Raw genomic sequence first — 13,668 nt, forward strand, 5'->3', positions numbered from 1 at the left:
AAGCCAGACCTTCTACCTTCTGCAACCCTCAATGACCCTGGGTCCATGCTCCCAGAGGGATAGAGAATGGGAAAGCTATCGGGGGAGGGGGTGGGATATGGAGATTGGGCGGTGGGAATTGTGTGGAGTTGTACCCCTCCTAAAATAAAAAAAAATAAAAAAAAAAAGTCAAAAAAAAATTGTTTAAAGAAATGTACAATGAAATTAAATTTCATTAAAAATTAAAAAAAAAAAAAAAAAAAAAAAGGATCTCAGTTCAAGCCCCCGGCTCCCCACCTGAAGGGGAGTCACTTCACAGGTGGTGAAACAGGTGTCTATCTCTCTCTCCCCCTCTCTGTCTTGCCCTCCTCTCTCCATTTCTCTCTGTTCTATCTAACAACGACAACATCAATAACAACAACAATAATAAAAAAAAACAAACAAGGGCAACAAAAGGGAAAAATAAGTAAGTAAGTAAGTAAATAAATAAATAAATAAATAAATGAGAGAATTCAGCAGCCAGGAAGGGGGCACAGTAGATAAAGTAGGCAAAGTGATATTCTGATTCTTTCTCTCCCTCATTATTATTGATTGATTGATTTTTTGCCAAAGCACTGCTCAACTCTGGGTTATGGTGGAGCAGAGGACTGAAGCTCAGGTCTTGGAGCCTTGGGTATGAGAGTGTTTTTGCATAACCATCGTGCTAGGTCCCCCACCCATAAATCTATTTTTTTTACTTTGTTTAATTTGATAGGACAGAGAGAAATTGAGGAAGAAGGGAGACAGAGAGGGCGAGAGACAGAGAGCCACACGCAGGCCTGCTTCACCGCCTGGGAAGCTTTCCCCCTACAGGTGGGGACCGGGGGTTTGAACCCATTCCCTTGCACATGGTAATATGTACACTTAACCAGGTGCACCACCACCTGGTCCTCTTAATAAATATTTTTCTTTTTTTTTTCTTTTGTTAATAAATATTTTTAAACTATTTTAATTTTTATTATTCTTATTTATTGGATAGAGACAGCCAGAAACCAAGAAAGGAGAGAGAGGGAGAGAGGGAAAGAGACACCGGCATCCCTGCTTCACCATTTGCAGAACTTTCCCCCTGCAAGTGGGGGCCAGGGGCTCGAACCTGGGTCCTTGTGCACTGTAAAAAGTGCACTCAGTCAGGTGCGCCACCATGAGGTCCGCCATATATATAAATATATTTGCCTCCAGGGTTATCGCCGGGGCTCAGCGCCTACACTATGAATCCATTGCTTCTAGAGGCTATTTTTTCCTTTCTGTTGCCCTTACCTTATTGTTTAATATTGTTGTTGTTATTACCTTATTGTTTAATGTTGTTGTTGTTATTACCTTATTGTTTAATGTTCTTGTTGTTATTACCTTATTGTTTAATGTTGTTGTTGGATAGGACAGAGAGAAATCAAGAGAGGAGGGGAGACAGGGGGAGAGAAAGATAAGACACCTGCAGACCTGTTTCATTGCTTGTGAAGCAACTCCCCTGCAGATGGGGAGCCAGGGGCTCGAACTGAGATCCTTAACATCGGTCCTTGAGTTCTGCGCCATGTGGGCTTAACCTGCTGCGCTACCGTCCGGCCCCCTTAATAAATCTTTTAAAAAGAAAAGATTCAGGGTCAAGGGAGCTGGGAGGTGTTCAGAAGTAGAGGGCAGGACTTGCATCGTGAGGCCCAGAGACATCACCAGCACTGCAGACAATGGCAGAGCCAGGGGCCCAGGAGATGGCGCGGTGGGCAGAGACACAGACTCTCAAGTGTGAGGTCTGGAGTTTACCCCTTGAGATCCTATGTGCCAGAGTGATGCTCTGGTTCTCTCCCCGGCCCCTCTGTTCTCTTCTTCTCCCTCCTCCCCCTCTCTCTCTCTCTGAGTACAGAGACTGGCAAGTCGGGCCGGGCTTGGGTTCAGAACCTGGGTTCACACCTGCCTCGATTCATTCCTTTGCCTCTCTCTCTCTTTCTCTCTTCTTCTCCCTCAGCCTCAATGCTCCCACCTGCAAAGTGGGTTGACTTTTCCTCCTCAGAGGGGCAGCGTGAGGGCTCCCTGCGCACCGCGGCAGGCCGGCCAGGCCCAGTGTCCTCTAGGACAGGGCAGGCTGAGGCAGGACAGAGAAACCTCGAGCTCAGCTGCAACGGGCTTACTCACACCAGCCTGCTGGGAAGTCCACGCTTCCTCCTGCCTGCCCCAAATTCCCCTTTCTGCACCCTCAGCGTGGCCCCTCCTCCTAGAAGCCTCCAGGGCTGGCTGCACCTGCACTCCCAGTGGCTCTGCTGCAGCCCCACCCTAACCAAGGCTTCACCCAAATCCCAGATTCTGGAAGTTTCCAAGGGTGGGGGGTCAGACCTGACCACCTCTTACTGTACCCAGGAGACGGAGGGTGGGGGTGGCCTAAGAGTGCCTTCCAGCCTTAGGGTCAAATCCTCTTATTGAGGGCTTGGGGTGGGGGGGAGCTGGTGTGTGAGGATCCGATGCTGGTCCAGAAGGGTGGAGGAGGGAGTGGCCCCTTTAAGATTTAAAGAGCCCAGAGGGGAGTCTGGCGGTGGCACAGCGGGTTAAGCTTAAGCACAGGTGGCACAAAGCACAAGGACCAGCCTAAGGATCCTGCAGGGGAGTCACTTTACAGGTCTGCAGGTGTCTATCTTTCTCCTCCATCTCTGTCTTCCCCTCCTCTCTCCATGTCTCTCTGTCCTATCCAACAACGATGACATCAATAACAACAGCAATAATAACTACAACAATAAAAAAAATTTAAAAACAAGGGCAACAAAGCATGAGGCCCCAAGTCTGATCTCTGGCACCACATGTGCCGGTGATGCTGCAGTTCCCCCCCCTCCCCCCCCCGCCAACGTGCTTTAAAAAAAACTGGGAGTCAGGGGGTAGCGCAGCGGGTTAAGCGCATGCGGTGTGAAGCTGAAGGATGGGCACAAGGATCCCGGTTTGAGCCTCCGGCTCCCCGCCTGCAGGGGAGTCCTTCACAGGCGGTGAAGCAGGTCTGCAGGTGTCTGTCTTTCTCTCCCCCTCTGTCTTCCCCTCCTCTCTCCATTTCTCTCTCTTCTGTCCAACAACGACGACATCAATAACAACAATGATAACTTCAACAACAACAAAAAACAAGGGCAACCAAAAGGAAAACAAATACAAAAAAATTAAAAATTAATAAAACTGGCACGTCTCCTGTATAGAAAAAGTAAAGCATAGCGGGTCCAGGTGGTGGCACACCTGGTTAAGCACTCACATTACAGCACATTTCAGTGCGCAAGGACCCGGGTTCAAGCCCCTGGTTCCCACCTGCAGGGGGAAAGCTTCATGAGTGGTGAAACAGGGCTGCTGGTGTCTCTCTGTCTCTCTCCCTCTCTATCTCCCCCTTCCCCTCTTAATTTCACAGTCTCTATGCAATAATAAATAAATAAGAATATAAAAGAAAGGGAGGAAGGGAGCTGTTGAAAAGCAAAGCCCAAACTGCTCTCCCTGGTATAGAAACAAAGCAGGGAGTCGGGCTGTAGCCTAGCGGGTTAAGCGCAGGTGGCGCAAAGTGCAAGACCGGCGTAAGGATCCTGGTTCGAGCCCCCGGCTCCCCACCTGCAGGGGAGTGGATTCCACTGTGGGGGAGGGGAACTGGTACTGGTGCTGGGTGGCTCAGGGTGAGGTAAAGAGTTTGAAGAGGTGTCTGTGAAGGTGCACCTCTAAAACAGTCATAGTCTTGTAAACCAAACTGACCTCAAAAAACAAATGTGAAACAAGAGCCACAGAGAAGGCTGGAGAAGGAGAGCTGGCATGCTCGCCCGGGGCCCCAGAGGCTGCAGGTTCAACCCCTGGCACCCCCTTATGCCAGAGTGAAGGCCAGAGTCGAGTTGTGTTCTGATGTTTCCCCTGCCCTCATAATACCAAAATAAATCTTAAAAAGAAACCAGGGCTGTAGTGCCAGGTGGTGGCACATGTTGCCATGTACAAGAACCCAGGTTCCAGCCCCTGGTCCCCACTTGCAAGAGGGAATGCGTCACGAGGGGTGAAGCAGGGCTGCAGGTGTCTGTTTGTCTTTCTCCTCCTCTCTATTTCCCCTCCCCTATCAATTTCTCTGCCTCTATCCAATAATAAATAAATAAATAAATACTTTAAAAAAAAAGGAGAGCACCGGCTACACAGAACCTTCTGGGATCTTCCTCTCTCACTGTGGGGCTCACTGAGTGGGTGAAGCCCTGAAGCACCAGCAGAGCTGCGGGGAGAACCTGTGTGCCCGTTCACAGAGACCTGGTGCAGAGCACATGGTTCTAGCAAGAAGAGAGAGAGGTGACGTCTCCCCATGTGCAGAAAATGGAAGGAAACCCTCACGGAATCACAGGGTGCAAGACAAGCCAGGAGAGAGGAATGGAGGGGCCCACCACGTGTGCAATGCAAGGGCTACAGCAATGCCTGAACCAAGCAAACCAAGGGACAAACTGGAGGGCGGGGCGGCAACAGAGGGAGAAGTTCCACGTTCAGCTCCTGGCACCGCCAAACAGCCAGAGCGGGCTGTGCTCTGGTCAAAGATAACATGTCTATTTTTTCCCACTTATTTTTTTTTTTTTATTTCATTTCAGTTGCTACCAAAGTGACTGCTGGGGCTTGGTGACTGTACAATCACCCTACCACTCCCAGTGGTTATTTTTTCCTTTTCCTTTGACACAGAGTGAGTGACAGTAAACAGGACCATTGGGGGAAAGAGGCAGAGGAGAGACACCTGCAGCCCTGTCCCACCCCATGTGAAGCCTCCCCTCTGCAGATGGGGACCAAGGGCTTGAACCAGGGTCTTTGCACATGTTACTGTGCGCTCTACCTGGTCCACCACCACCTCCTCCGCCACCACCTTCCTCCTTTAGATTTTAGGTGTTTTGTTTTGTTTGTTTGTTTTTTTATCACCAGGGCTTCACACCTGAGCAACTCTGGTGTGTGTATGATAGGAAAGAGAAAAGAGGAGAGACAGATAACCACACCAGTAAGCACTGCTCCTGGGCTTGCGACCCTCCCCAGCCCCTGCGGGTGGGAACTGACAGCTTGAACCCAGGCCCTCTGGCATGGTAACTGTGCCCTCAACGGAGTGGGCCACCCCCACCGGTAAATAAATCCTTATTTATTTACTTCGTGCTACCAGGAGTCTGGCCCTGAGCCATCCTGGCAGATGCTATTGTCCGTTTCCCTTTTAATCTCAGAAAGGGGGTGGGTGGGTGGTGGTGCACCTAGCTGAGGGCACACATCATAGTGCTCAGGGACCGGGGTTCAAGTCCCCGTTCCCACCTGCAGGGGTGAAGCTTCTAAAGTGGTGAAGTGGGGCTGCAGGTGTCTCTCTGTCTCTCTCCTTGTCTATACTTCCCTTTCCTCGCAATTTCTCTGTCTCCAGGTGAGTGCTGGTGCACCTGGTTGAGTGCATGTGACAATGTGCAAGGACCGGTTCGAGCTTTCCCACCTACAGGGGGGAAAAGCTTTGCCAGTGGTGAAGCAGAGCTACAGGTGTCTCCTTGTCTCTCTCCCTATCTCCGTCTTCCCATCTCGATTTCTGGTTGTCTTTAGCCAGTAGATAAAATACAATTTTGAGGAGGTCGACGGTAGCACAACGGGTTAAGCGCACATGGCACAGAGTGCAAGGACCAGCGTAAGGATCCAGGTTCGAGCCCTGGCTTCCCACCTGCAGGGAAGTCGCTTCACAGGCGGTGAAGCGGGTCTGCAGGTGTCTGTCTTTCTCTCCCCCCTCTCTGTCTTCCCCTCCTCTCTCCATTTCTCTCCGTCCTATCCAACAACATCAATGACCATAATGACAACAAGGGCAACAAAATAGGAAAAAAATGGCTTCCAGGAGCAGTGGATTCGTAGTGCAGGCACCGAGCCTCAGCAATAACCGTGGAGGATTCAATTTCTCTCTATCCAAGACAGATAGGGCGGGGGTAGATAGCATAATGGTTATGCAAACAACTCTGAGGCTCCAAAGTCTCCGGTTCAATCCTCTGCACCACCACAAGCCAGAACTGAGCAGTGCTCCTCCGGTGGGGGAAAAAAAAAAAAAAAGATACAGAGACAGATAGATAAATGATAGATAGATAGACAACAAGGAAGGAAGGAAGGAAGGAAGGAAGGAAGGAAGGAAGGAAGGAAGGAAGGAAGGAAGGAAGGAAGGAAGGAAGGGGGAGAGAGAGACGAGGGAGGCCCAGGGCCTCTTCCCGAGCCTGGCAGCCGCCCCGCCCCGCCCCGCCCCGCACTCACCCGCGGCCCCGCGGCGCCCGCATCCGGATCCTCCGAGAAGGAGCAGCTGTTCCGCAGCCGCGAGCGGCGCTTCCGCAGCAGGTCCGCGTCCCGCACGTGCGAGAAGGAGCCGTGCGCGCGCGGCGGCGGCACCGGCCCCGCGTCCCCGTTCACCGACGGCCGCCGCGGCCGCACGCCGGGCACATCGGCCGGGGCTTCCGCGGGCCGCGCCTCGGGGCCGGGGCGCTGCGGGGGCGCCGCCTCGCCCGGCTCGTCGGCCCGGTGCTCGCGCAGCCGCTGCGCCAGGTCGTCGGCGTCCAGGCCGGGCAGGGCGCGCCCCAGGCGGTAGGTGCCCGCGCCGCCGCCGCCCTCCAGCTGCACCAGCTGCAGCTCCTGGCCGGTGCAGAAGGCGCGGATCTGGCACAGGTAGGTCATGACGATCAGCTTGTCCGGCACGGCCAGCAGCACCATGTCCGCCGGCTCCAGCAGCCGCGACACGCCCAGGGCGGCGAAGCCGTCGAAGGCCTGCGGGGTGCGGGGGAGGCTCGGTCGGTGGGCGACTCCCGGCAGGCCACCAGGTGGTTTGCAGCAGACACCCGCCTGCAGAAACACTAGGAAGGAGGCAGGGAGGGACCAGGGCCCGGGAGCTCTCCTAGTGACTGCGACAGGATCAGCCCCGCGGGGGCAGACAGCATGACGGTTCTGCAAGAAGATTCCTGCCTGAGGCTCTGATGTCCCGGCGTCAGTCCCTAGTACCTCCAACAGCCAGAGCTCTGGTGAAAACAACCCAACAGGGGCAAAGCGCAAGGACCGGAGGAAGGATCCTGGTTCGAGCCCCCCCAGGGGAGTCGCCTCACAGGCGGTGAAGCAGGTCTGCAGGTGTCTGTCTTTCTCTCCCCCTCTGTCTTCCCCTCCTCTCTCCATTTCTCTCTGTCCTATCCAACAGCAACGATGTCAAATAATAACTACAACAATAAAACAGTAAGGGCAACAAAAGGGAATAAATAAATAAATAAGCATTAAAAAAAAAAAAAACAGGAGGCCTGGTTGAGCACTCATGTTACAACACACAAAGACCCAGATTCAAGCCCCAAGTCCCCACTGGCAGGGGGAAGGTTTTGTAAGTGGTAAAGCAGGTCTCTCTCTCTTCTGTGTCTGTCTATCCATCCATCTTCCCCTTCTAGTGGTTGGTGCACAGGAGATCTCTCTCTTTCTCATATTAAATAGTTCTTTTTGAAAAATCAGTAGTGAGGTGCCAGACTTGCAAACATGGTATTCTGAATTCTTCCGCTGCACTGCATGCGCCAGAGGGATGCTCTGGCTTCTCTCCTGACATAAACAGAACAAATCTTTAAAAAGAAAAATGAGGGAGTCGGGCGGTAGCACAGCAGGTTAAGCGAACGTGGCACAAAGCGAAAGGACCGGCACAAGGATCCTGGTTCAAGCCCCCAGCTCCCCACCTGCAGGGGAGTCGCTTCACAGGTGGTGAAGCAGGTCTGCAGGTGTCTATCTTTCTCTCCCCCCTCTCTGCCTTCCCCTCCTCTCTCCATTTCTCTCTGTCCTATCCAACAATGACAACAATAAAACAACAAGGGCAACAAGAGAATAAATAAATAAATATTAAGAAAACAAGAAAAATGGGTGGGATGGTGGTGCGCTCCACAGACTGCACATGCATCACACACAGAGACTTGGGTTCAAGCCCCTGTCCCCACCTAAAGGGGGGATCTTCAGCAGTAGTGGAGCAGTGTCTCCCCTGCTTGCTCACCCTCCATAAAAAAAAAAAAAACACAATAAAATGGGCAGAGGGTAGACAGCATAATGGTTATGCAAACAGACTCTCATGCCTGAGGCTCCAGAGTCCCAGGTTCAATCCCCCAGCACCACCATAAGCCAGTGCTGAACAGTGCTCTGGTGAAAAAACAAACAAAAAACAACTACAAATAATAATAATAAATAGGGGCCAGGCAGTGGCACACCTGGTTAAGCACACACATTACAATGCACAAGGACCGAGGTTCAAGCCCCTGGTCTCCACCTACAGGGAGAAAGCTTCATGAGTGGTGAAGCAGGGCTGCAGGCGTCTCTCTCCCTCTCCCCTCAGTTTCTGTCTCTACCCAACATACATGTACATGTACATGTACATGTACATACACATATACATATACATGTATTTTAAAGGCAGCTTAGACTAGTGAAGTCATGCAGGCACTGAGCCCCAGTGATATTTCTTGTAAAACACACACACACACACACACACACACACACCCAAGGAGCAACCTGAAAGCACCACCATCAGCCAGTGCTCTCGTAAAACAAACAAACGAAACAGCCTGATGGAATGGGGCAAAATGTCCCAAGATTCCTCTGGGCCTACAGCTCCAGGTTCCTCTCTGACAGAGAACCCCAAATCTTGAGCCTACTACCTGGCTTGCAGATTTCTTTCCCCAGAGCACTACTCAGCTCTGGGTTATGGTGATGCAGAACATGGAACCAGTGACCTTGAAGCCTCGGTGATGACAGTCTTTTTGCAGAACCATTATGCTGTCTCTCCACCCCACCTACTTCACACCCCTGCCTCTAAGATCCTCTTTCCTTCCAGACCCCACCCTCCGGGGCTCAGTGGTGAAGCACTGCATATCGGTCCCCATACCAGAACATGACATAAACTGAACTAAGGTTTTTTTTTTTTTTTTTTTTTGTAATTTTATTTATTTATCTTCCCTTTTGTTGCCCTTGTTGTCTTTTTATTGTTGATGTCGTCGTTGTTGGACAGGACAGAGAGAAATGGAGAGAGGAGGGGAAGACAGGAGGAGAGAAAGACAGACACCTGCAGACCTGCTTCACCGCCTGTGAAGCGACTCCCCTGCAGGTGGGGAGCCGGGGGCTCGAACCAGGATCCTTATGCCGGTCCTTGCGCTTAGCACCACCTGCGCTTAACCCGCTGCGCTACAGCCCGGCTCCCTGAACTAAGGTTTTTACAGTTATTTTTATCTATTTATTTTTGCCTCCATGGTTATTGCTGGGGCTCAGTGCCTGCACCATGAATCCACTGCTCCTAGAGGCCATTTTTCCCCCCTTTTGTTGCTTTTGTGTTTTTTATTGTTGTTGTTTGTTGTTGGATAGGACAGAGAGAAATGGAGAGAGGAGGGGAAGACAGAGAGGGGGAGAGAAAGACAGACACCTGCAAACCTGCTTCACCGCCTGGGAAGCGACTCCCCTGCAGGTGGGGAGCCAGGGGGCTCGGACTGAGACCCTTACGCCGGTCCTTGTGCTTTGCGCCACGTGTGGTTAGCCCACTGTGCTACCGCCCAACCCCCTGTCCTTGTGCTTTGTGTCATGTGTGCTTATCCCACTGCGCTATCGCCGGTCCCCCTACAGTTATTTTTTTAAAAAATCATTACTGGGCAGGGGAGACAGCATAATGGTTATGCAAATAGACTCTCATGCCTGAGGCTCCTAAGTCCCAGGTTCTATCCCCCGCCCCACCATAAGCCAGAGCTGAGTAGTGTTCTGGTGTGTGTGTGTGTCTTCATCTCTCTCAAAAATAAAATTAATTAAAAAAAATTTTTTTTAAATCATTACTGGAGAGTCGGGCGGTAGTGTAGCGGGTTAAGCGCACGTGGTGCAAAGCGCAGGGACTGGCCTAAGGATCCTGGTTCGAGCCCCTGGCTCTCCACCTGCAGGGGAGTCGCTTCACAGGTGGTGAAGCAGGTCTGCAGGTGTCTATCTTTCTCTCCCCTTCTCTGTCTTCCCCTCCTCTCTCCATTTCTCTCTGTCCTATCCAACAACGACGACATCAGTAACAACAACAATAACTACGACAACAATAAAAAACAAGAAGGGCAACAAAAGGGAAAATAAATATAAAAAATTTAATATATATATAAATAATCATTACTGGCTTTTAATGCAAATAGAGACAAAGGAAAAGAGACAACACCAACCCTTCCTCCAGTGCAGGGAGGACTCTCAAACCTGAGGCATGTGCAGGACAACACAGGTGTACTACCCAGGTGGGCTATCCTGCCACCCTTAGATTTATGTGTTTGTGACACAGACAAAGAGAAGGCCAGAGTGTCACTCTGGCATTGGCAGTGCCGTGGATTGAACTCAGGGCCTCGAGCATACAAGCTTTGACTCTGCCCACTGAGCTCCCTTTCCAGGCCCTGAAATGCTATTATTACTTGAAGGCCCCGTCCTGCCTCCAGCTCACCTGCTTGTTGTTCTGCTTGATATTGAGCGGGTCCAGGGAGGTATAGTCTCTGCAGAGAGAGAGAGGCTACAGGCTGGCCTGAGGCTCAGGACCCCGGGTCCCCCCAGCCACCCACGAACGGCCTCTCACATTTTGTCGGGATGGAAGTGGTGCAGGATGGCGCAGAAGGCCAGGCCATTGCGCCAGGATGTGGTGAAGTTGGTGACACGGACACCGCGGTAGCCAGCGGTCACCTCCTGGCACCACTCCAGCAGGGACTGGCTGGAGCTGACAGGGTCAGCCAGCACCTGGGGACACGGTGGGGTGAGTCAGGGGGTGGGAACACGGGACCTGCCCCCTCTGCCTCCTGCACACAAGACAGCTGCAGGGGTCCCCCAAAACCCCTGGCCAAAGCTTGGCTGGGAAGAAGGGCTTCCAGCTCTGGCCCCCCTAAAAGGCCAGTGACCTCCAGGCAAGGCCAGAGGCCACTAGCAGCCACACTTCTAGGTCAGCCCAGAAAATCAGCTTGGGGGGGAGGGAGTGTCCCATTCCATGCAGCCCAAGCCAAGGCATCCAGAGAGAAGAGGGGGTGAGGGGGTCAAGCCCCAGCCCCATCCACTGGGTGGGGCCACGCCCATGCAAACGCTGCTCAATCAGCCCCTGGTTAGTGGAAGCAGCAGGCAGGCGCTGGAGCCCCCTCCCTACCTGGCTACCCCGCAGCCTCCTGTCCTCTTCGGGCCCCTCTGGGGAAGGGGACCCCGAGGGCCTGGGCACCCCTGCCCCGCTGGCCGCCTGTGCCTCGGTCTGGCTGACCCCTGGAGGGCTTCCCTCCACTGCTTTGCCCTCCTGAGATCCTGAGGCCTCTGCTCTCTGGGCCTCGAAAATACATTGGTTCTGGGGAGGCCCCAAAGCCTCAGTTTCCTGGACCCCCCAAATCCTCAGTTTGGCCCCTGAAGCCCCTACAACAGCAGCCTCTGTCTCCTGGACCTTCAAAACTAGATTGTTTCTCTCTGCTGCCCAGGACCCTAAAACTGCACTGCCAGCGCCTGGAGCCCTGGGCGCCTCGCCTTTGAGAGGCTCTGCCTCCTGGATCCCTGGGCTCTTGGTCTTCTCAGCCTCAAAGGTGGAACTTTCTGCCTGTTGGGTTTCAGGTCCCTTAGTCTCTGTCATTCTGACTCCTGCCCTGGGGGTCCCTGAACCCCCTTCCCCTCTCTGCTGGGCCCCTGCTGTCTCAACTTCTGCCTCTGGGCCTCCTGAGCCCCCAGGTGCTATCTCCTGGGTCCCCAGTGTCCCCATTTCTACCGTCTCAGTCCCTACATCTGGACCCTCAGAAACCTCTTTCTCTCCTTCCTGGACCCCTGAGAGCTCGGCTTCTGCCTCTGGGCCTCCTGAGCCCCCAGGTGCTATCTCCTGGGTCCCCAGTGCCCCCATTTCTACCGTCTCGGTCCCTACATCTGGACCCTCAGAAACCTCTTTCTCTCCTTCCTGGGCCCCTGAGAGCTCGGCTTCTGCCTCTGGGCCTCCTGAGCCCCCAGGTGCTATCTCCTGGGTCCCCAGTGTCCCCATTTCTACCGTCTTGGTCCCTACATCTGGACCCTCAGAAACCTCTTTCTCTCCTTCCTGGGCCCCTGAGAGCTCGGCTTCTGCCTCTGGGCCTCCTGAGCCCCCAGGTGCTATCTCCTGGGTCCCCAGTGTCCCCATTTCTACCGTCTCGGTCCCTACATCTGGACCCTCAGAAACCTCTTTCTCTCCTTCCTGGGCCCCTGAGAGCTCGGCTTCTGCCTCTGGGCCTCCTGAGCCCCCAGGTGCTATCTCCTGGGTCCCCAGTGTCCCCATTTCTACAGTCTCAGTCCCTACATCTGGACCCTCAGAAACCTCTTTCTCTCCTTCCTGGGCCCCTGAGAGCTCGGCTTCTGCCTCTGGGCCTCCTGAGCCCCCAGGTGCTATCTCCTGGGTCCCCAGTGCCCCCATTTCTACCGTCTCAGTCCCTACATCTGGACCCTCAGAAACCTCTTTCTCTCCTTCCTGGGCCCCTGAGAGCTCGGCTTCTGCCTCTGGGCCTCCTGAGCCCCCAGGTGCTATCTCCTGGGCCCCCAATATCTGCATTGCTGCTCCCTCAGCGTCTCTCCCTAGGGCGCCCGAACCCCCCTCCACGGGCCCCTGAGCCCCTGTCATCTCGGGTTTTAACCCAAAGTTTCCTGAAATGTCCACGCCTGCCTCCTGGTTTCCCAGAGCCTCAGCCCCTGTGCTCCCAGCATCTCCCCCTGGGACGCCAGAACCCACCTCAGTCTCCTGGGCCCCCGATGCTTCAGACTCTGCCATCTCAGCTTCTGTCCCCTGCGCCTCTGAGCCCCCAGCTACCTCCAGGGCCTCCAGTGTCTGGGTCACTGTCCCCTGCACCCCAGAATCCTCAGCCTCTGTCTTCTGTGCCCTCCACTGTGGAGAGCCTGCCACCCTGGCAGCCTCAGATGCCAGGCCCTCTGTCTCCTGGATCCCTGTTACCTCTGGCTCCGCCCCAGTCTCTGAGCCCAGGTCCCTTGAGTCCCCAGCTTTTGCCTCCCAGGTCCTTGGGCCCTCAGACACTGACCCCTGGGCACTGCTCAGCTGGGGCCCGGCACTTGCTATATTAGCAGTGGGGCCTGTCTCCCCAACACCGGGGAGTCCTCCCCTCCTCTCCGAGCCCCCTCTCTCCTGGACTGTGGTGGTCGCAGGCCCCCAGATATCGAGATGCCCAGAGTGACCAGCGGACACTGTTGGGGGGGTGCTCAGGGCTGCAGGAGCCTCCTCTCCACCCCAGGCCCTCCTTCTCCCCTGGGAACCCCTTGGGGGGGCCTCGGGAACCCCCTTGAATCTTGTCTCAGGCACTGCCCCTGTAGCCTTTGCTGACTCTGTGTCCGTGTGTCTCACCTTTGACCTCTGCCCACCATCTCCCTGACTAACTCCTGGCTCCTGCTCAGTGCCCCCAGCTCTGACCTCTGACCCATGCTCAGTGTCCCCAGTGCCCCCCAACTCGGCCTTGGCTTCCTGACCCCCCAGAGTGTCTCTGGAGCCTCCATCTCCCAGGGCCTCGCTCCCTTCCCGAGGGCTCATCCTGGTCTCCCCGGCAGTGTCCCCTCCTGCTGGGGGGACCCCCCGCTCTTCTCGGGGGCATGGGGGCCAGGAGGCATCAGCGCCCTTCCGGAGCTGAGGGGCTGGGGTGGGGGCCACATCCTGGCCTGGCTCTCCTGAGGACCTGAGGGGAGAGCAAAAGGGGGTGCTGTGGGGGG

At 54.3% G+C, this 13,668-nt stretch overlaps 2 protein-coding genes across 16 annotated transcripts in view; both read right to left on the reverse strand.

Moving 5' to 3' along the window:
* The window catches only part of PCNX3 (pecanex 3), a 108,082-nt gene that overhangs the window by 57,863 nt on the left and 36,551 nt on the right, over window positions 1-13,668 (reverse strand). The gene's annotated exons all lie outside the window — the stretch shown is intronic.
* Window positions 1-13,668, reverse strand: part of EHBP1L1 (EH domain binding protein 1 like 1) — a 33,391-nt gene that overhangs the window by 11,605 nt on the left and 8,118 nt on the right. For 3 of the 15 annotated variants that reach the window (XM_060176043.1, XM_060176042.1, XM_060176045.1), the window contains 5 exons: window positions 12,686-13,634; window positions 11,108-11,323; window positions 10,553-10,710; window positions 10,424-10,472; window positions 6,229-6,732 (listed from right to left, as the gene is read on the reverse strand). In XM_060176043.1, coding sequence (XP_060032026.1) covers window positions 6,229-6,732; window positions 10,424-10,472; window positions 10,553-10,710; window positions 11,108-11,323; window positions 12,686-13,634 — 1,876 coding nt within the window. The remainder of the gene's footprint in view (window positions 1-6,228; window positions 6,733-10,423; window positions 10,473-10,552; window positions 10,711-11,107; window positions 11,324-12,685; window positions 13,635-13,668) is intronic. The other 12 variants (XM_060176052.1, XM_060176048.1, XM_060176054.1 and 9 more) reach the window with 7 other exon arrangements.

This window comes from Erinaceus europaeus, chromosome 17 (genome assembly GCF_950295315.1).
Source record: "Erinaceus europaeus chromosome 17, mEriEur2.1, whole genome shotgun sequence".
Taxonomy (NCBI): domain Eukaryota; kingdom Metazoa; phylum Chordata; class Mammalia; order Eulipotyphla; family Erinaceidae; genus Erinaceus; species Erinaceus europaeus.